At 35.7% G+C, this 23261-nt stretch overlaps 3 protein-coding genes across 3 annotated transcripts; 1 reads left to right on the forward strand and 2 right to left on the reverse strand.

Moving 5' to 3' along the window:
- The first annotated feature begins 2643 nt into the window (after positions 1-2643).
- On the forward strand, positions 2644-4391 carry LOC111894085 (UDP-glycosyltransferase 73E1). The gene has a single exon (XM_023890158.3). The coding sequence runs from the start codon at positions 2762-2764 to the stop codon at positions 4238-4240; it is 1479 nt and encodes a 492-aa protein (XP_023745926.1). The 5' UTR covers positions 2644-2761; the 3' UTR covers positions 4241-4391.
- A 323-nt stretch (positions 4392-4714) lies between these two features.
- Positions 4715-6518, reverse strand: LOC111894110 (UDP-glycosyltransferase 73C11). Its single transcript, XM_023890186.2, has one exon. The coding sequence runs from the start codon at positions 6369-6371 to the stop codon at positions 4881-4883; it is 1491 nt and encodes a 496-aa protein (XP_023745954.1). The 5' UTR covers positions 6372-6518; the 3' UTR covers positions 4715-4880.
- Positions 6519-18382: 11864 nt separating this feature from the next.
- On the reverse strand, positions 18383-20173 carry LOC111894077 (UDP-glycosyltransferase 73C11). Its single transcript, XM_023890151.3, has one exon. It carries the CDS (start codon positions 20042-20044, stop codon positions 18575-18577), a length of 1470 nt encoding a protein of 489 aa, XP_023745919.1. The 5' UTR covers positions 20045-20173; the 3' UTR covers positions 18383-18574.
- Between the last annotated feature and the right edge of the window lie 3088 nt (positions 20174-23261).

Consider the following 23261-nt stretch of genomic DNA (forward strand, 5'->3'; position numbering starts at 1 on the left):
TTTTTGAGAATTTTTTCTTGTGAATCATCTTATAAATGAATTATCTAATGATTCATTTTGTTTGTTCGCGAAAAAAATATGTAGAAAAAAAACTTCTTACCTTCCTACCAAAAATTTCCTTCTTATTTGATCTTGACTCTATATATATATATATATATATATATATATATATATATATATATATATATATATATATATATATATATATATAAAGTTTTTTTTTTGTTTTTTTTAAATATAGTGGTTACCCATCTTTCTTTGTTCTTAACTTTCTCTCTCCATCTTTCTTTGTTCTTACCTTTCTCTGTGTATCCAAATTTAACTTTCTTTCTTTGCATTGCACATCAAGACTTTAATGGGTTGGTTTAACCTTCAATTCTTAGTTTTTTTTGTTAGGGTTAACAACCTAGACGGGTAATAAAATTTGGTTTTTATCCATATTGAGATAATCATATTTTTTTCGTATACATCTGACCATTTAAGCTTGTTTGACATGTTGAAAATAGGGTAATATGACTGATAATTACCGATGATATTACCCTATTATGAACAAGTTCAACAAGTATACCGATCAAATGTGTACGAAATAAACATAGTTAACTGAATAAAGACAAAAACCAAAGTTTATTAGCCGTTTTAGTAATATTGAGTTCTTTATATTAAATGCAAGCAGTCATATGACACACTTATGCGCCATGGAATTGGGCTATCATTGTTGATCTAAAGAAGGTGTCGTTAGTGAGTTCCCGACTTGATTCCTAGCTACATTAACCGCCAAGCCTAACCTAATTGTCCATTAACTCAGACCTATAAATAGAATACCCTCTCTATGAGGAGGATATATATTTCCTAAAGATGAGCCTACAGTATATACTATATACATACAATATCCCTATCAAGATGGTTCTCCATAAGAAGAAACCATCTCCTCTTACATATCGATGTAACTTGATTTTCAGAGCTTGTTCACATGGCACAATCCTTGAAACGATTCTAATATTTTTGTTTTTTCATGGCATCTAGGAATCAAATTTGGAACTCGTTAATGTTACCTACTCGAGGCATGATACCTCTGATTCAGTTGGTCTTATGAGTATTTGCATTTAGTATAAAAAATCTAATATCACCAAAATAGGTAAGAAACTTTTATTTTTATACACATTTAGATAACTATGTTTTTTTCTATATATTTGACCAATAAATTTATTTAATCTGTCTATAATAGGATATTATTATGGGTAACTACTTATTTTGAAAAATCCAACAAATTTACTGATCATATATAAACAATTGCCTAAATATATAAATACCAAAATTTATTATCTTATTAAATCATAAACCTTTTTCTGTTATATTTATTAATAAAATAGACGCATTTTTATCATTTTGCACTTTTTATTATTATTATATTAATTATATTGATGGACCCATTTTATCATTTGGCCAGGCTCAAGTGACGCATAGGTGGAGGCACCGCTCCTATTATTATATCTAGTGAAATTGAAAAAGAAGCCATAGAAACTAATTCAAAGTTCCCTAATATGTACATGGTTTTGGCGGTTTTCGTTCGACATATTGCTACTCTTTGGTTATTATATACTTTTTCCGTCTCAAAATTATAGTTTATATTTTTTTTTTCAAAATAATAGTTTATTTCTAAAAATAAATATCATTTTTATCAAAATATTTCTCATTATTACTTAACAAACTAAACATTTAATTAACATTAAATGCAAAGTAAGGACAAAACTGTCATTTTATTATATAAAATTAGTTGTAATTAAATAATTAATGATTTTTTTAATCTGTATGTTTTTTGGTCTGTAGACAATAATATTGGGATAAAGAGCCCATAGAAACTAATTAAAGTTCCCTAATTTTATGTACATGTATTTGGCGGTTTATTGATATCACTTTACTTATTATAACTGCTATATATATCACATCACAGTTATTAAAGTTATAATATATTGTGTTACTTATATAAAATTATAATTATTGATTTATTAATAAGTGAAATTATATTATTTTATAATATGTATTAATTTTGTTTTATTTTTTATTTTAATGTTATTAATTTAATATAGTTAGAATAAAAATTTTGAAATTTGAGATTTAAATTGAAAAATTAATAAATTGACAATTGTCATGATATTAATTAGAAGACCTAAAATTATAAATAAAATAAAAAAAAATAATTTTTCTTATTAGGATAAGGAGATTTCTATTAACAGTATAAATTTATAAGATAGAAACAACATGATCTTGTGTACGTGCCCAACTCTTATTACATAAGCTCTTACATCACTAAACCGACAACCGAAGCACACTTCGGAATCGTAAAGATATAGATGGGACTTCTTGTACGTAATCTTCCACTTACTCTCCAATAAAAAGAAAAAGAAAAACTGTTTCCAATATTTGCTCGAATGACCTACTTACAAATAATTAGCATTTTCGTTTTTTTACCAGCTCATTCTTAAGAGTTCAAAAACAAGTTTAATTCATAAAATGTCGCAATCCAAATCAACGACGATGGTCAAATCTGGCATGTTTTGTAGTATTTCTTAGGTTTCGAGAAGAGGCCAAATCCAAAGAAAAAGTTAATTAATCACATGAAAACACCCAACACCTGTCAGAATTCATTGCAGAAAAGGACACTTAAAAGTTTTTAAACGGGTATTGTAGATCACTCTTCTAACTTCTTATATAACATCATATAATATATAGCCACAAAGAATATCATACTCGATACACTAAAATGGCTTCCAATGTTCATTTTCTTATGATACCATTAATGTGCCCAGGTCACCTCATTCCAATGGTGGACATGGCCAAACTCATAGCACAACACTCTGCCACAGTCACCATCGTCATCACACCCCGTAATGCCACCAGGTTTGGGTCGGTGCTCCACCGTGCTGTGGCGTCCGGCCACCCTATCCGGATCCTGGAACTCCAATTCCCCGCTTCAGAATATGGATTACCAGAAGGATGCGAAAGTGTAGACGATCTCCCCACATTCAATCTCTCCAAAAACTTTTTCGATGCAAGTGCTAAACTTCAAGAACCATTAGAAGAAGTGTTTAACGAGCTTAAACCAAGACCAAGTTGTATCATTTCTGATAAACATTTAGCTTGGACATCAGATGTTGCAAAAAAGTTTCAGATTCCATGGGTTATTTTCGATGGAATGAGTTGTTTCACTCAGTTAGCTACTCATAATCTATGCGCTTCAAAGGTTCATGAACATGTCGGCGATTTTGACCCGATTTTGTTGCCGGGTTTACCTGATAAGATAACCATGACAAAATCCCAGCTTCCGGGCTTGTTCAATCCGGGGAAGAGTGCAAAGGCGAAGGAACTGAAGAGTGTTCGTGAGAAGATAAGAGCAGCTGAAATAGGAGCGTATGGGACAGTTATAAACACTTTTGAAGAACTGGAAACAAGATATATAGATGAATATCGAAAAGTGAAGCAAAGAGTTTGGTGTATAGGTCCGTTTTCACAATCTAACAAGAATGATTTGGACAAAGCGCAACGTGGAACCAATGGTTCAATCACGAACCACGAGTGCATCACATGGCTCGATGGTCAGAAACTAGGGAGTGTAGTTTACGTGTGTTTAGGGAGCCTAACACGACTCACACCACCACAGTTTATCGAACTGGCTCTAGGATTAGAAGAGTCAGAATCCCCGTTTATTTTAGTGGTGAAAGGAGGGAGTCAAACGGAAGAGATAGAGAAATGGTTGGAGGAAGATGGGTTTGAAGAGAGAGTGAAAGGAAGAGGTGTTTTGATCCATGGGTGGGCCCCTCAAGTTCTCATACTATCGCATCCTTCATTAGGAGCATTCTTGACTCACTGTGGTTGGAATTCGACTATAGAAGGGATTTGTGCGGGTGTACCGATGATTACGTGGCCTCAATTCGCTGAACAGTTCTTTAACGAGAGGGTGGCTGTGGATGTAGTGGGGACTGGTGTCGGTGTTGGGGCTGAATCAGTGATGCATTTAGGAGAGGAAGATTCAGATTTGGTACAAGTGAAAAGGGAGGATGTGTGTAAGGCTGTGAGGATAGTAATGGATGAAGGTATTGAAGGACAAGAGAGAAGAGAAAAGGCTAAGTATTTCAGGGGGGTGGCTGAAAAGGCGTTAGAAGATGGAGGATCATCTCAGCTAAATTTAAAATTGTTCATTGAAGATATTATTGTACACATGAGTAAGGGATTGGCAGGTTGAGTTGCAGGAATTGGTAGCTAGTGATTTACCAACATTTATTTGATGATTCTTATTCTTATTTTGAAAGGTTATGTTTTGGTTTCAAAATTTGTAGTTTGTTCAAGATACTACAATGAATAAATAATTAGTAACATACAATGTTTCACATGAATTATTGGGTTTTGTTACGTTTTTCAAATTAATTTTCTTTCAAGACAATTAGAAATCGTAATCCTGTCACATAAATCCAAATCTTCTTACCTAAGCTCTTACATCATTAGGAGTCATAATCAAAGGCCACATGCCACGTGACGAAGGATCAAGATATGTGGTGGTTTTCTTTTTAATTTAATTAAATTAATTGTAGGTAAAGTTAGAATCTTTATACCAAATGCCACAGTTTTCTGAGCTGGCTGAAATGCAACATATCTAAAGACCATTTACCAAGATATATTAAATTGTCACCTATTTATATATTGTGAATTAACATTCATATTTACCTTAAAAACTAAAAATATATTTGATACTAGTCAATCAATACACATATTCTAGCTACTACCAAATGAAAAGGCTAATCAATTCAAATTTAACGTGGCGAAAATTAAAGATCATTGTATAACAACAGAAAAAGCTTCAATAAATCGGATTGAACTTGATCTTCTTAGCTTGAATTCCTAGTACTCGATTGGTTCCTGATATCTTCAATTAGTCTTCTCATATTCTGGTGAGAAGATCCTCCCTCTTCTACTGCTTTATGTGCCATCTTACCAAGTTCTTTAGCTCTCTTTCTTCTCTCTTCTCCTTCTTTCCCTTCTTCCATCACCATCTCTATAGCCTTCCTCAATTCCTCACTCTTTATTTGCACTCCAGACTTTTCTTCTTCACCCCAATGCACCACACTTTGAGCACCAACACTAACTCCAATCCTCAACACTTGTACAACTAACTTCTCATTATAGAACTGCTCCTGAAACTGAGGCCATGTCACCATGGGGACACCAGCACACACCCCTTCTAGAGTTGAATTCCAGCCACAGTGAGTCAAGAACCCTCCAATTGCAGGGTGGGATAGAACCAACAGCTGTGGAGCCCACCCACGGATCAATAGACCTCGATCTCTGGTTCTCTCTTCAAACCCATCTTCTTCTATCCATTTTTCTATCTTCGGAGTCTTGTGGCCTGCTCGAACAACCCAAATAAATGGTCTGTTAGAGGATTCTAGAGCTAAAGCAAGCTCGACTAACTGGTCAGGCTCCATACGACTAATACTTCCTAGACATGCATAGATCACCGAAGCATTATCTTTAGAATCTAGCCACTTCAGGCATTCGTTCTTGTTAATGGAGGGTTTGTTACCTCTCAGGGCCTTCTCTGATACATCCTTATGGCATAGCGATAATGGACCTACACACCAAACTTTATCTTCTTTGATTTTCTGATATTCATCAGAGTATCCTTGTTCCAACTCCTGAAAACTGTTTATGATTACTCCATATGCTTCGGATTCAGATACCCGAACTTTTTCATGGAATTCTTTCACTTCTTTGGAGCCGGAGGAATTGAATGCAAAAGATAGTTGGGATCTTGTTAGTTCAATTCGATCAGGCAAACCGGGTAAAACAAACGACTCTGACTCACCCACACTTTCATATACCTTGGTGAGGTACAAAACGTGGTTAATCATCTGTGTGAAGCAATTCATTCCATCGAATATAATCCTTGGAATCTGAAACTTTTTTGCTGTTTCAGCTGGCCATTGGAGAAATGTCCCGGATAGTATGCAACTTGGCTTAGGCTCAGAGTTTTCAATGTATTGTTCCACTTGTTGTTGTAGTGAACTTTGGGCAAGGAAAAGTTCTTTGGCTAAGCCCAAATTTGGAAGATCATCCAAGCTTTCACAACCCTCTGGTAAGCCAAACTCTGTAGATGGAAGTGGGAATTCCAGAAAACAGATGGGAAGACCTGATTGGACTGCTTGATCAAGGATTGACCCAAATCTGAGGGCATTGACTGGGGTGGTAACTATGGTGACTTTAACACCATGTTGAGCTAGTAACTTGGCCATGTCAATGGTGGGAATATAGTGGCCTGGTGACATTAAGGGTATGATAAGAAACTGAAGTTGGTTGTCTTGTGGTTTCTCTAAAGCCATTTGAGAGTCTGGCTGGTATGATGGAGAAACTGAATCAAGGTTTGATAAGGGAATGGTGTATGAATTGTAAATATAAATGCATGATCTTTCTCTTTCCCCTCCCTTTTTTTAATGCTATTAATCTTATGCCCTTAATTTTATTTTATTAGATAAATATGTGATGATGCAAGCATGCACATAAGCATCTCTACTTCTGTGGAGAAGGTGTAGATAATTACAACTTTGTCAAGGCAGGAAAGCATATTTCTTGTATCTCGCGGCAATTACCAATAGAGTCTAGAAGAGTCGTTAATAATCCAATGAGAAATCAAATATCATTCTTTACTAATCTTACTACTCACTAGAACATGACAAGTGTCAAAATCAAGAAAAAAAAAATAAGAAAGATAATTAGTGGATTTCACTTGTCATTATTTTATAGGAGTATATTAAGTAGGAACAAAATATAGGAAGAACTAGTAGATAATCTTTAAGTATAGCTCAACCTATTGATACTCCCTAGGTTAGATAATTTACAAATAAACATTTTTCCAGGGGCATTTAGGAAAGTTTCCATTTATTTATGTTTTTGTATTGGAGAAGGATTTCAGTCCGTCTAGTATAAATAGGATATTGTTTCTTATGTTTTTCATTCAGTTTTTCAGATTTGGTTCAATAAGATACTTGGAGATTAAGTAATTTTCTCATAATTATTTTCATCTTCTGTTCGTTTTTAGAGAAAAGAAAATGGAAGAAAATTTCATTGTATTTTCATTCTTTGACTTTCTTACAAAGCAAACATTTATATTACAACTTATACTACACTCTTCTAGCTATCATACACCTAACAAATTAACACCAATGATTAAGTTAACTGTTTAACCAAACTACTAAATTAATTGTGATAAAGTATAATAACATAAATATAACAGTAATGTTCCCCCCTCAAGATAGACTTTGGAAGATGTTTTTTAAAACTATCTTGGTCATTATAGGTAGCATCTTATGTCAAGTAATGGTTTAGTAAATCTGTCGGCCAATTGGTGTGTTGTGGGTATATGCATGAGCTTGGTTGTATTTTCCAAAAATCTTTGTCTTGAATAAAGTGACAATCAAGCTCGATGTGTTTCATACATTTATGAAAGGTTGGTTAGATGCGAGCTTGACTGCCGATTCATTATCACAAAAAACGAGAATGGGTTGATGAATATGAATATTGAAATTCCTTAACAGATGTTGAAGCCAAATAATCACGGTTGTAGCAACAACAATGGCTCGGTACTCAACTACGGTGGAAGATATTGAAACAATGGAATGTTTCTCTAATTTCCAAGAAATCATTGATTCTCCTAGAAATACACAAAAACCAGAAACAAATCTTCTAGCATCAGGACATCTTGTCCGGTCTGAATCAGAAAAGGATGTGATCTTTAAAGAAGGTTCGGACGACAAAAACAATCCTTGACCAGGGTCCTACAAACTGACTTAGCTTATTTACTGCATATGTAATGTCTAGCCTTGTTATAATTAAGTACATTAATCGTCCAACTAATTGTATGTATTGAGAAGTATTTGTTAAAGGTGCCCCATTGAAATTCAATGTTTTACAAGTAGGATCAAATTGGATGATTGACTGGTTTTGCAGCTACCATGCCAATTTCTTCTAAAAGATTGAGAACATATTGTCGTTGAGAAATGTAAATGCCAATATGATGATCTAGTAATTTAAAGACCCAAGAAATGTTGTAACTTTCCTAAATCCTTAAGCTTGAATTTGTTGCTTAAAGTCTGCTGAATAGACTTAATTTCATGAATATAAGCACATGTTAACATAATATCATCCACGTAGACTAACAAAGCTACATAAGATGATCCTTTACCCTTATAAAATAATGAATAATTTGATTTCGGTTGTGTAAATCCTTGTGAAAGTAGATATGAAGAAAAAGTGGCATACCATTGATGAGATGCCTGCCTTAAGCCATGAAAGATTTCTCCAAGTTGCATAAAAGTGGTTTATCTTTTGAAGTGGGAGAATTACAAATATATTGTTACGGTAACTTCATGTAAACCTCTTCATCCAATGCCCCATTAAGTAAAGCATTATTCACATCCAATTGAATAAGAGGCCAAGAATGTTGATCACCTAAAGCAAGCAAAACCTTGATACCAATGAGTTTAGCTATAGAGGAATTGTTGGGTCTAAAAATTTGTTTATACTTTGCTTTTCTAAACATTTATTGTTTTTAGTCTTGGGAGAAAATATTATTGGGTTTATTTGTAGCTTGGACCGAAAACTCATGGGATTTCGGTTTGGGTATTGGGTTTGGGCCTTGGCCTTAGATCCATAGGTATATATTGGAGTAAAAGGCATGTTTTAGGAGACAAGAACCAAGGGTGGGACGTTTTCGGTCAAGCATTAGTGAGGAGGGAAGCCATATTGTAAGGATGGGAGTTCTAGAGAGAGAAACTAGAGAGAAAAAGTGTATGTGTGTGTGAATCTTATGTAACGGAACATCATTCATATCATTAATACATTGAAGATTCATCAAGTTCTTCTTCTTCTTCTTCTTCTTCTTCTTCTTCTTCTTCTTCTTCTTCTCTATTTCTATCTTGCATCATCCACTTAATTGGGATTCCGCACCATCAAGTGGATCGGATTGATACGTCAAGCAATTTTGGAGACTTACAGTTGGTATCAGAGCTTGGATCGTATCAATTAAATTAGCAAGATCCTGAGCGTTTTTTGATTTTTTTTTCTTGAAGGATTTGGCATTTCTGGATGGTTTCGGACAAAATATTAGGGGTTTGTTCTTCGTGTTCTTCATAAAAATGAGTTTTTGATCGAGTTTTGGAGCTAAAAAGGTGAAAAATCATGTTTTTTGGTCGTAACCAACAAGGGCGTGGCGGCGGTTTTCGGTCAGCAACTAGGGTTTGCTAGGGGTTTGCGGTCGGAAGCTTTCTGCGGTTTGCGGTCCAAAGTGTTTACAACCGAAAGAGAGTTTATGGTGGAGCGGGCCTCGGACGTTTTCGGCTTAGGACAGTTTTCGGTTGCGCACGTATTCGGTCAGCAGTCTCACAAGTTTTCGGTCAGCAACTTCGTTTTCGGCTGGTGCGAGTCTTCCCGGTTTAGTTCAAGTAGCCTTGCATTTTCGGCCTTAATTTTGGAATTTTGACATTTTTGGCCCAAAAATCAATTTTTCGAATTTTAAAGTTTCATTTTCGGCCAAAAGCTTTGACTTCTAATTTTTGACTTCCTAATTTGACTTTTGACCTTAAAAATTGACTTTGACTTCCAAGTTTGACCTTTGACTTTAAACTTTGACTTTTTCGTTTAACTTTCAAAAATTCACATTTGGCTTTTCGGTTTGACTTTTCAAGTTTGACTTTTTAAATTTGACTTTTAAGGTTGACTTTTAAGGTTTATAGTCAAAGGGTATTTTTGGTAAACAATGAGTTCCTCAATTAGGACTGTTCACTATTTGGATAAAACCGAATTGTCCAATTGGACAATTTGGATCGGACTATGTGGTTTGGATATTTGGATTTTTGGATTGGTTTTTAGCAAAACCGAATTATTATTTTGGATTTCGGATTGGTTTTGGTTTATAAAATAAAAACCGAATAGTCAAAAAAAACCGAATTACAATTTATTATTTTGTTCTTTTTAATATATATCTTTAATAAATTATAAACTTACTAAATTATTCTTTTAATATATTAAAATTTTTCATCTATTATAATACTTTAATATGTACTTCTTATCAAAAAAAATTTGTCTATAAAGTAGTAAACTATAATATATTTTTCTTGATAGTTATTTATAAGTTTTAGTTCACAACTAATTAAACAATATTTTTTAGTTTATATTATAGAGTAAGTTAATACTAAAGTTATATATTTGTTGAAATGTCTTGATTCTTGAAAACCAAATTGTAAAAAACCGATCCAACCGAATTATAATTTGGTTGGATCGGATCGGATTTGAATTTAGTTTGGACTATTTGGATCTACGTTTTGAAAAACGAAATTAATTTGGATTCACTTGATTGGATCGGATTAAACCGATCCATCCAAATGAACACTCCTATCCTCAAACACCAAGGGTAATGAAACTTCATGTTCTCAATCTTGTGAAGCTACAATTAAGTTTCTTCGTGATCAAATCGATATATTAAAGAGTGAAAATGAGGACCTTAAATATGAAGGATATACACTTAGGAAGGCCCCAAAACCCTTAAAATCTCAATTACACGCCAAAATCAAGGACTTCCGAAAACTTCAAGAGGAATATAGCAACAAATGTGTGAACTATAAATATGTTAAGGAACAGCTTACTAACTTGACTGCCGAACTTGATGCATTAAAAGCTAAATATAAAGATGCGGATTTTACCTTTAAGAAATTTGATGTGTCGAGTGAGGTAGTTGCATTGATGATTGAAAAACAATTAACATTTAAAGATAATCAATCTAAGGGTCTAGGGTATCCTAGTATTCCACCTCCCTTCAATGATAACTATACCCCACCCCTTGAAATCATTAAGGAAGAGACACCTACTCGGTGTGGCCAAATCCCTGAACCAGTTTTAGTTAAGACTGAACAATCAGGCCAAATTACTGAGGGTGTTGCTAATAATTCTACTTCATGTGCAGGTAAAGTAGTGGAAGAGGAGGACAAGGAGAACAAAATTAATTCCAATTCTGTTGATTCTATTGATTGTTAAACAAATATATCCTTAAACTCTGAATCTTGTGCTTTTAACTCAGTTACTTCTAATCAACCTGCTGTTGGTAAATACAGGCCACCAAAACAAGTGAAACAGGACGGCTTGTTGTATGTGTGTATACGAGATTAATAAGAAATGAGGAAAGGGCACGCCACCAGGGGCAGGAAGAAACAACTCCTACATGAAGAAAAAGACATGTTTTCACTGTGGAACACCTGAACACATTGCCAGAAATTGTTCAAATCGTGCATATGTTCCCTACTATGCTCAAGGATGGCAAAATGCACAAAGAGGGAGATTTTTCAAAAGAAACCCTTCAAGGCCACGTTCAAACAATGGCGACTAGAACACGAAAATGCCCAAGAATCAAACTCCCAAAGTCAAGAAGGGAATGTTTGACAAAAGGCTAAATTCAAGAGATACTCCAGTGAAACCAAGACCGGTTAGTTCAAAGTGCTCTCAACGATTGGCTTCGAGTTCGAAGGCATGCGATATGACACCCAATCGATCGAACAATAATTGGGTTAAGCCTGACTACAAATGGGTATCGAAGGTTCATTCTCTCAAATCTTTAAATGATTCTAATATTTCTTCATCCTCAGTTTGTGATAAGCATGATATGTCATGGGAGAGAGTACCTTGCGTTGATGACAAAGGTCAACCCAGTTTCAAAATGGACTGGATTTGTAAGACCTACTAATCTCGCACTATGTGCTGGAGCAGCTATGTACACATATCATCAGATTTCGTTTTGTTGATAGTAGTTGTTCCAAGCACATGATAAGGGACATCTCTCAACGGTACAACATTCATAACTATGTTTGACAGTATGTGTCTTTTGTGAGAAGGGAAAAAAGGAAAGGATCACAAATGGGGTTTGTGCTTAACGATGTGAAGAATTTTTGGATCTATTCTGAGATTGAAATATGTGTGCTGCTCTCAGATCATCTGGTTGCAATTTCCATTGGTGAATTACGGTTTGAGTTTTCTTCTCGATACTCCTGAGTTTTTCTTAAAATGATTCGTTTTGAAGACAATCTTTTATTTTCTTATAGTTTTTCTTTTGTAGGTATTGTTTGAGAAGTGATATGAAGTCTAGTGCTAAAGTGCAATATGAAATTTGTGTTATGCACTGAAGCCAAATTGTCTAGACTCTGTGTTCAATGTGCTGGTAGGCACAAAGGATTCAAAAGGACTAGACATTGATTGACAATGAAAGGACTAGACAATATGAACTTAGATAGTCTCATTTGGACTGACCATACAGCGCTCGGGTAGATTGAGCAGTGAGATAAACATGGGAACCTGCATGATACACTAAAGGTCATATGTATTTAGAATTGTGGTTCAACATTTCCTCGGTGTACGGACTTATATCCTTAATTCCAGTTCTGATAGGACGACTGGGGGGTTCTAATAAAGTAGGTCCGTAGGAAATTATTTTCTTGCTTTCTATCTGTCAATCATATGTTTCCTCCTATGTGTGATTTGAACATATCCGACCTAGAATGCAACATATGCAACTCTATTTCTATACATCTTCTTATCTATGCAATTCTTTCTATCTGTTAGCCATATGTTATTACCTCTGCGTGATCGGAAGATCCGAAATGGGACACAACATATGCACCCTACTATTTCTCTAACCCTCTATCTATGTTAGTCATATGTTGTTCCCTCTGCGTGATTGGAAGACATCCGACCTGGGATACAACATATGCACTTCTATATCTAACTTCTTTCTAATGATTGTCTTCTCACTCTAAGTAAAGAGTTCTTTAGAAGTTCTTGATTACCGGGGTATGTCATGAAGTGGGGAACAAGTCACACCCCAAAACCGAGAACGGCGGAAACGTTCTGGGGCGGGGGACGTCATGTAATGTATCACAACAATGCAAAGTAGTAAACAAAGCAACAACATCATCCATTGCATAAATAGTATAATTTTAATTACATTTGAGTTCTTTCATAGTATAATTCTACAAAATGAATATTCAAAAATAAAAGACGAGTCTTGATTTCTCCGTCTTCACAGAACCTGGTGGTCGTACCTGTCTATCCGTATCCTGGGAATACAAGTTATTTTGAAAGCGAGTATCAGCAATAATGCTGGTGAGTTCATAAGTACTTATGTGACTTTGATTTGTAAAGCTGTAAAGAAAACCTGTAAATGTATGAAGGAAAGTTTGTACCAACGAACATGTTTGCAAGTAATTGTAAACGTTTGAAAACCTTAGAAAATCCCATGTTTTCTACTAGTATAAATTGTAGTCTTCTACCAAGACTTAACTGTTTTGAATGATTGCTTCAGAAATCCAATATTTGTTTATAAGTGGGTGGTAGTTTAAAAGACCCAAAGATGTACTACCATGATGTTTTTCATGTCTAAAACAGTAGATTTGTGTACAGTTATAAGTGTTAAGGTATATGATAAATCCGTAAATCAACGTGTTTTTAATACTCCATGTGAGTTTTATAACCATACTATTGACACTGATGGCCTGTAACAACGTTCTTCAGGTGTTGGAATGTTATGACATTTGTCACCCCAGACCTGCCGGTCTAACTGTAGCTAACAGTTTAGGTGCGGGATTGTTAATCCTGTATAGATCTATACACAAGTATCACGCTCCCCCTCCAAGGGATTATGGTATATAATACAGGACTTAAAATGCATACTCGAACGTACGTGAAGCTGAAATGTCTCACAATTCTTAGTATTAAATAGATTTACGTATGAAAGTCCATTTTGTTTTGTATATGAATATACCTTCTTGATATGGTACTTGTAGTATATAAAATGTTATGAATATCTAGTATACTATCTCATGTAATTGTATTCCTTGAAATGGTATGTCTTGAAGTTGTATACTTCTGTAATTGTATGTCTTAAGATTGTATGCCTTTTTAATCGTATATAATTGTATCTCTTCGCATAGTATGTAATGTATTTGTATTGACTCATGAATAGACTGAATCTTGTATAACTCCTGGTACTTGGAATGGTAAATAGTATGTCTTAACTATACCTATTATAGTTATTGATAATGTGTGTGTATAATTCAAAATATGCCTTTGCTACTCAAAGGTACTGAACGAACTGACGGAAACTTTTATGTCTATATATGTACATATATATATATATATATATATATATATATATATATATATATATATATATAAAACTAATATTTAGACGACATTCGGACGAATAACCGATGCCCTAAGGCCACATCCCAACGAGGAAAAGGAAATAAAGTGAGCTAGCTGTCCTAAGTCCTTCAAACATCACTTATATAAGTATACATATATAGGCAAGCAAAAAAATATAAAAGAAGTTTTGTAAAACCTTTGAAAAGTTTAATAAATAAGAAATGATGACTTGATGTCAGTTTATAAAATGATTTGAAAGCAGTTTGTTTGATAAGAACAGTTTTAAATATAAGAAGACTTTTGTTAGAAACATGATTCTAACAGCGTTTGAAAAGAATCATAAGGTATGTAAGACAGTTTGATAAAGAGTTTTTAACATGTATAAATGTTTGTCGTAAACTATTATAGTTTTTCCAAAAGTTCGTTTCGTTTGTATAGTAACCCTAGTGTAATGCTCACTTGTTATGAAATGTGTAACTTTTTGTGGTGACATAATGAACACTTGAACTCGAGGTATAAATAAACTGTTTGATTCGTATAAGTATAACAACATATTTAATTTCGATATATATCAGACGATATCGTGTTATGTTTTTCGTATGAAAGATTCCACATAATGGTTGTGAATCACATATGATTTACTTGATAAAAATGAGTATTTAGTGAATCTTTGAGTTATAAATGATAAAAATCGTGTGTTTACTTGTATTCCCCCCCTCAAAAGTGTATATTAAAACAATATTGATAAAAATGTAGATTTTAGGGGTATGAACTCACTGATGAAGGCGTGTGATTTGAAGAAAACGAGATTTTCCCGGGCGGCACCTCGACCGGAAAATGACGAGATTTTTGGGAATCTCGGGGCTTCGGACTTTCGTCGGGGCTTGGATATGAAACCGGGAAGTCGGGATGTTGTCGGCACGAAAAACGAGGCGAAAATGAGAGAGAATTGAAGCATTTGTGTGAAAATAGTCGGCACCTTCGCAATCTATTTATAGAGGCTGGAGGTCCTCGGTACGCGGGGCGTACTCCGAGGGTACGCGGGGCGTTCATTTGCGTCACTGCTTACCGCATCCTCGGGCAAAGTTCTAGTCGACGTGGCTGATCCGGAGCCTTGTATCCGAGTACGCAGGGCGTACGAGGGTACGCAGGGCGTACTCCTTCGGATAAGACTTTGAAGTGCGTGCCAAGAACTTCTAAAATGCGTAACTTTCGCATACGAGCTCCGTTTTTGACGTTCTTTATATCCACGCGAAGGTGAGAAAATACTCTACAACTTTCATTTAGACTCCGTCGGCTAATTTTGACTTTATTTTTAATTATATTTTAAATAATAGGTCGGGACACGATAACTTCGTTAAAAATCCGTAACTTCTTTATCCGACGTCCATTTTCGTCAGACTTTTTATTGTTATACTCCTATTGTCGGGCTCTCCAACTTTCGTTTAGGTTGTGTCGGCTAAATATCGCTCGATCTCTGTTTCGAGTTTTTAGCTGTCTACTGTTAGGTTAGAAACTTCAGAAAATCATAACTTCCTCATACGAAGTCAGATTTGGGCGTTCTTTTTATGCATGATCACGGTTTAACATAATCTACGACTTTCGTTTAGATACCTCAGGCTAAAACTTATTGTATCGAAACTTTGCGTTTTACGTCTACCAGCGTTACCGGTTCTCGCCGTGAATTTTTGATTGGTCATAACTTCTTCGTTATAACTCGGATTTTAGTGTTCTTTATATGTACGAAAACCTTGATACGAGTCCTACCACTTCATTTAACCCAAATATGATTTTAGGAAAGTTAATTTTTGGCTTAAATTTGACTGGCGTTACATTTTATCATCTCAAAATATCGGGTTGTTACAAAACATGTTCTAATACATCTAAAAGTGAGTCATTTAATAGGTTGTCTATAGATCTTGCTGTTGAATTTAAGTGGACAACAATATCCTTGGTCGTCATCAGCCAAATGGTCCATTTAGGAATATAGATCAAAATGTCTTGTCACTTATAATCTGTCAATTTTTCAATATCCTTTGTATTTAAGTGGATCACAATACCGGTGATTGAGCATATCTAAACATGCAGGTGTGTGCTCATAAATGATATTGAATTGCCTTACAACCTTGATCCCAAATCAGTCTTAAACTTAGCTATTATTTTTGTTTTTGTTAAATTTGTTCATAGTTTTCCTCTATGCACAAATTTAAGGGGGAAAATTAAAAATTTTAAAAATCAAACAAAAATCAGAAAATTAAAAATCCAAAAATAGTGTTATTTCTTTTTTAGAAAAATCAAAAATCCAAAAATATTTTTGTTTCTGTTTTACTTTTCCAGGAAATATGAAAAATCCAAAAATATTGTGTGCTAAGTTTTTTTAGTTTTGTTTTTATTTCAAAGTTCCGGTTGTCTTGAAAAGCGAATCAGGGAACTCAAAGGAAGAAGAGACTCAAGGAGACTGTATTAAAACTTTATGAGCCAAGGTTACATCCTTGAAGCAACTGTGGTGAGATGGACTTTTCATAACTCTTTGATCCACATGGACTTTTTAGTCTTTTGTTACTTTTCAAGGCGCAACAATGATCATTGAAGAATTCTCATTCGAAGGAACAAGAAATGAAGATTATTTTTCAACATTCAATCTTTAAACCTCAGAAGCAAGGTGAAGCTTCACTTCAAGATTATGTGACATATTGCATTGAAGCCTTCTCAATCAATTTGCTGCTATCTATGTACCTGCTGAAGTGATCCAGAAGATTTGTTCTCTGTTATTCTCTCTGAAGATTCTCAAGCTGAAAGTGCTGATTTTAAAGAATCCTTACATGAAGCCTCCACACCCAACGTGCATTCAAAGCCAAAATTTTGAAGAAATTCCCAACTTTTCAAGATGAAGTTATTTATATAGATGATTCATATGTTCATCCTGAAGTCGTGAAGAAATTGAAGATTAATGTTGAACCCAAGCTCAAAGTGAAGATTGACAAGAAAAACAAGCTACAATTTTAGGGGGAGTTTGTTGGGTCATAAGAAAAGAAAACTATAAACCAAGGGGGAGATTTTTGGGTCTAAAAACTGGTTTATACTTTGCTTTTCTAAGCATTTATTGTTTTTAGTCTTGGGCAAAAATATTATTCGCTTTATTTGTAGCTTGGACCGAAAACTCATGGGATTTCGGTCTGGTTATAGGGTTTGGGCGTTGGCCTTATGTCCATAGGTATATATAGGAGTAAAAGACATGTTTTAGGAGACAAGAACCAAGGGTGGGACGTTTTCGGTCAAGCATTAGTGAGGAGAGAAGCCATATTGTAAGGAGAGGGGTTCTAGAGAGAGAAATTAGAGAGAAGAAGTGTGTATGTGTGAATCTTATGTAACGGAACATCATTCATATCATTAATACATTGAAGATTCATCCAATTCTTCTTCTTTTTCTCCTTTTCTATCTTGCATCATCCACTTTATTGGGATTCCGCACCATTAAGTGGATCGGATTGATACGTCAAACAATTTTTGGGACTTACAATTTTTTGGACTTACAGGAATAAGTGTCTAAAAAATCGATGACCTCTTGTTGATTGAAACCTTTGGCAATAAGGCATGCCTTGTAACACTAAATAGTACCATTAGAATGACTCTTGTTGATTGAAACCTTTGGTCATATCTATTGTTGTTTTTCTTTGTGGTTCAACCATGTTGCTCTTTTTATAACACAAAGAACGTAAAGATAATGTTTCAGATGCATTATTGTAACTTGTATTTCATATTAATTTTCCGTTAAAGACAATTAGACTACTTTGTGATTTAAACAAAACAAAGTACAAACAAAACAATAACACATGATCCATTCACATAGGTCCAACGCTTCTTACCTAAGCTCTTACATCATTAGGAGTCATAATCCAAGGCCACTTGTCACATGACCAAAGATCGAGATATGTGGTGGGTTTTCCTATTGTATACTATATTCTACTTTAAAATTGTATGGGCGAGTCTTGGAGCAACAGTTAAAGTTAGATTCTTTTTTTTTTTCTTTCCAAACGGTCACACTTTTTAAGTAAGAAATGCAACATATACAAAGACCATTTACTGTGATATAACATAGAATATGATAATCAGTTTATGAGAGTTGAATGTGTGCCCTATTTATACAATATATTTCAAATTGAGCTATAGCATAAAAGCTATAATCTATATTTGATACCACCGAATCAATACACATACTCTACTACCAAATGAAAAAGGTAGATTATTCTTCATGTTATCAGCACGATTTAAATGCAGATAATAACATAGATCACAGACAGAACAAAATACAAAAATCGAATATCTAGGATTGAACACATTCTTAGCTTAATTTCCTAACATCTTCAATAAGTCGTCTCATATTGCAGTGAGAAGATCCTCCCTCTTCTATTGCTTTATGTGCGATCTTACTAAGTTCTTTAGCTCTCTTTCTTCTCTCTTCTCCTTCTTTATTCCCTTTTTCCATCACAATCTCTATAGCCTTCCTCAATTCCTCACTCTTTACTTGCACTCCAGACTTCTCTTCTTCACCCCAATGCACTACGTTTTGAGCACCAACACTAACTCCAACCCTCAACACTTGTACAACTAACTTCTCATTATAGAACTGCTCCTGAAACTGAGGCCATGTCACCATGGGAACACCAGCACACACACCTTCTAGAGTTGAATTCCATCCACAGTGAGTCAAGAACCCTCCTATGGCAGGGTGGGATAGGATCACCAGCTGTGGAGCCCACCCACGGATCAATAGACCTCGATCTTTGGTTCTCTCTTCAAACCCCTCTTCATCTATCCATTTTTCTATCTTTGGTGTCTTGGGGCCCGCCCGAACGACCCAAATAAACGGTCTGTTAGATGATTCTAGAGCTAAAGCAAGCTCGACTAGCTGGTCAGGCTCCATACGACTAATACTTCCTAGACAGGCATAGATCACCGAGCCATTATCTTGAGAATCTAGCCAATTCAAGCATTCGGTTTCATTAATGGAGGGCTTGTTACCTCTCAGGGCCTTCTCTGATACATCCTTATGGCATAGCGATAATGGACCTACACACCAAACTTTATCTTCTTTGATTTTCTGATATTCATCAGCATATCCTTGTTCCAACTCCTGAGCACTGTTTATAACTACTCCATATGCTTCGGACTCAGATATCCGAAGTTTTTCAACTAAATCTGCCACGTCTTTTGAGCCAGAGTTGAATATAAAAGATAGTTGGGATCTTTTTAGTTCAATTCGATCAGGCAAACCGGGTAAAACAAATGACTCTGACTCATCCACACTTTCATATACCTTGGTGAGGTACAAAACATGGTTACACATCTGTGTGAAGCAATTCATTCCATCGAATAGAATCCTTGGAATCTGAAACTTTTTTGCTGTTTCAGCTGTCCATAGGAGAAACGAGCCGGATACTATGCAACTTGGCCTAGGATTCAGTTTTTCAATATATTGTTCGACTTCTTTTTGCAGCGAACTGTGGGCAAGGAAAAGTTTACGGGCCAAGTCACTAGGAACCTCATCCAAGCTTTCACAACCTTCTGGTAACCCAAACTCTGCAGTTGGAAGTGGGAATTCCAGATAACGGATGGGAAGACCTGATTGGATTGCTTGATCAAGGATTGACCCGAATCTGATGGAATTGACTGGGGTTGTGACTATGGTGACTCTAACACCATGTTGAGCTAGTAGCTTGGCCATGTCAATGGTGGGAATATAGTGGCCTGGTGACGTGATGGGTATAATAAGAAAGTGAAGTTGGGTGTCATGTGGTTCTTCTAAAGCCATTTTACAGTATGGCTTGTATGATAGAATCTGAAATCTAGGTTTGATAACGGAATTGTTTTTGCATTCTAAATGTAAGTTTCATCCTCTTTCCCCTTCCCCCTTTCCAATATGATATTACGTGCCCTTTTATTTATTACTTTATTAGATTATTAGATTATTAGATTAGTCAGTACTGGTGATGCAAGCGTATACATAAGCATGTCAACATCTCCTGGAAAAGACACGCAGATAACTACAACTTTGTTAGTGGCTACTGTCAAAAGCATTTTTCTTTTATCTCACATCAATAATAGTGCTCGTGAAAGCTCTCCCAGCCTCACAGGCAAGTTGTGAGTCAACTGGGAGGACTGAACTTAGATGCCGTGATAGGACTTTTGCAAAGATCATTTAATCGTATGGGGTATACACAGATATAACACAATCACATTAATTAATTCTCCCAAATCCTTTATCAAGATATATTAAAAATGCACTGTAATGAGGATTTTGAAGGCACTGTAAAAGGGTAAAAATGAGGCCCTAAAACTTCAAATTAACGGCGAATAACAAGAGATTAGCTACCCATTAAAATTTTGAGCCCTTTCAAAACACAGCTCTGTGTGATAGCACACCCGGCACCTCTTCTCGATCTAGTTGTAACACTCAAAATCTGGTAATTTCTCTTTATACCCTTGAAATAATAAATAAAGCATAATGGTCCCTTAAGTACGTTCAACGTACTTTGTCAGAAGTACGCTTAGTGTACTAAGCATGGATGAGCACGAATGCTGGGCATACCAAAGGGTACACGGAGCGTACATGACAATATTCAAATCCTAATTTCCGGACTTAAAACCTATATAAACATCATTATCTCATTTGAGCTTCGCCCTAACCAGCCTCCTTCACCCTCAAACGTCCCTAAAACCCTAGAATCATTAGAGTGTGTTTTCTTGAGCTTGTGAGTGCTTTAATACCATCTTCTTAGTGTGTTAGCTAAAAGGAAGAGGAGGAAGCAAGCTTGAACGAGGAAGGGCTTCTGGATCTTGCATTTAGAGCAACTTAGGAAAGCTTGAGGAGGTAAAAAGCTTTCTCCTTGATCATCATTGTAATTTCTAGAGCTAGGGTTTTCTATATAGTCTCTTTTTGTGTTAATGGATCATCTCTTGGGAGTTTGAGCGACTCCAGAGCTTAGGAAGAGTAGATCTGAGGTCCCTTGGTTCATTCATACCATAAAAATGTAGTCTTGATGAGTGTTTCTACCTCATGCATGAGTTAAGACCCTTGGAAAGGTCTTAATGGATTGTTGGAGGCATAAATTAAGTTGCCAACTTTATGCCTTAGGACATCCTAATGGACTCAGATCTAAAGTTGGACGTCGAAATCCCAAGTATTAAGCACTTAATGGTTAAATGTGCACATCATGCTTGTACGTCGCGCGTAGATTGGAGTACGCAATGCGTACTGCTTGAGGGGGTCGTACGCTGAGAGTACTGGAGTGGTACGCATGACATACACACTCCAGTTAGGCTTTGGGCCTTATATAGGCCTGAAGGTTTGTGGGCCTTAATCAGATGTGGGTCTGGTCCCCTTTTGAGTTTTGGACTGATGTCATGTTTTGGGACCATAGTTGTGTTGGTTGGGCCTTACTGGTTCATGTGCCCCATTAGATCTTTCATATTGGACCTTAGGCCCAATAGTGAAAAGGAAGACCCTTGGGTTATTGTGGAAGGACGTGGGCTTAGGCGATTGGGTTCTACAATTAGATTGTGTTTAGTCCTAATTTAGGATTAATGATATTATTATTCAGCGCGGGTAGTTTCGGATTGTTAGACAAGCAGCTTTCGGGTTCAGCAAACTAAGGTGAGTCTCCTCACCATACCAATGGGTCGAAGGCACCAAGGTCGGCCCATTATTTGATATGTGATATACTAGTTGATTATGTGGTATGTGGTATGCTAGTTGTATTTGTGATACTTACATGAAAGACCTCAGGGGTTCCCGAGGCACTTGAGTGTAAGACCTTGGAGGGTTTCCATGGCATCCTAGGTAAAGACCTCAAGGGGTTCCCAAGGCACTTGGGTGTAAAACCTTGGAGGGTTTCATTGGCATCCTTATATGTTTATGTGGGTTAAGACCATGTGTGGGTTCCCATGACACCCGGTGTAAGACCTTGGAGGTTTCCTTGGCATCCATATATGTTATGTGCGCTAAGACCATGTGGGGGTTCCTATGGCACCCGATGTAAGAGCTTGGAGGGTTTCCTTGGCATCATTATATGTTTATATGCATGGATTATGTGATTGTTATGCTTATGTAATTATGTAGATTATGTAGGGTATACTCTGGGGAACTAACTAACATTAGCTTACAATTTGTTGGTTGTTTTAGGTACTTCAGGATCTAAGGACAAGGGTCCAGCTTGATGGCGTAGCATGCACTCTCTAGCGTTTTCATCAGGGAAAATTTGATATTATGAATAATTTGACTGATGTTGTGGATTTTGAAAACAATTGTTTCTTGAATTTTAAACTTACTGGAAATGTTTTGGTTATTTAAAAATGAAAATAAAAATTATTGGAAAATCGGGATGTTACACTAATTATAATTCTACAAGTATGAAATGTAACCGATATGTAACGACGTAAATTTTCAAACCAAAATTTTCAATTTAAAAACACATTTATCATGGTAACAAAATCCCAAAATGTCACAATGTCAAATCATCAAATCTCATATCCAAAAACTCTATGTGTGTGTGTGTATATATATATATATATATATATATATATATATATATATATATATATATATAACACTCCAGGATCCTCTAAATCATAACTCAAACTCTGATGTGTGTGTACAATCATGTTGGCACCTTCCAATGATCCTGAGAAGTATCTGAAACACATAACACATAACACATAACACGGTAAGCACGAAGCTTAGTGAGTTCCCCAAAATACCACATGCACATATAATAAGCCACTCGAGGCTATAACTCGGCATGTACCCTCCAGTCTCACGACTCCATATGGACCCTCCGGTCCTGTGTCTCAATGGGACCCTCCAGTCCCATAGTTTGGGTGAACCCTCTGGTCCTAACTCGGGTTTTGATAACTGTCAAATTCAGGTCATTCTCGGACTCATGCATCTTTTTATAAAAACCATATACGCACAACATGCCATGGCCAAGTAGTATAAATTATGTCAAAATCTTGCATAAACTAGGATCCAA

This window comes from Lactuca sativa, chromosome 6 (genome assembly GCF_002870075.4).
Source record: "Lactuca sativa cultivar Salinas chromosome 6, Lsat_Salinas_v11, whole genome shotgun sequence".
Taxonomy (NCBI): Eukaryota; Viridiplantae; Streptophyta; class Magnoliopsida; order Asterales; family Asteraceae; genus Lactuca; species Lactuca sativa.

What these genes read in the sequence shown, in the direction of transcription:
- LOC111894085 (XM_023890158.3), top strand. Translation starts at nt 2,762, where the DNA reads ATGGCTTCCAATGTTCATTTTCTTATGATACCATTAATGTGCCCAGGT.
- LOC111894110 (XM_023890186.2), bottom strand. Translation starts at nt 6,371, where the DNA reads ATGGCTTTAGAGAAACCACAAGACAACCAACTTCAGTTTCTTATCATA.
- LOC111894077 (XM_023890151.3), bottom strand. Translation starts at nt 20,044, where the DNA reads ATGGCTTTAGAAGAACCACATGACACCCAACTTCACTTTCTTATTATA.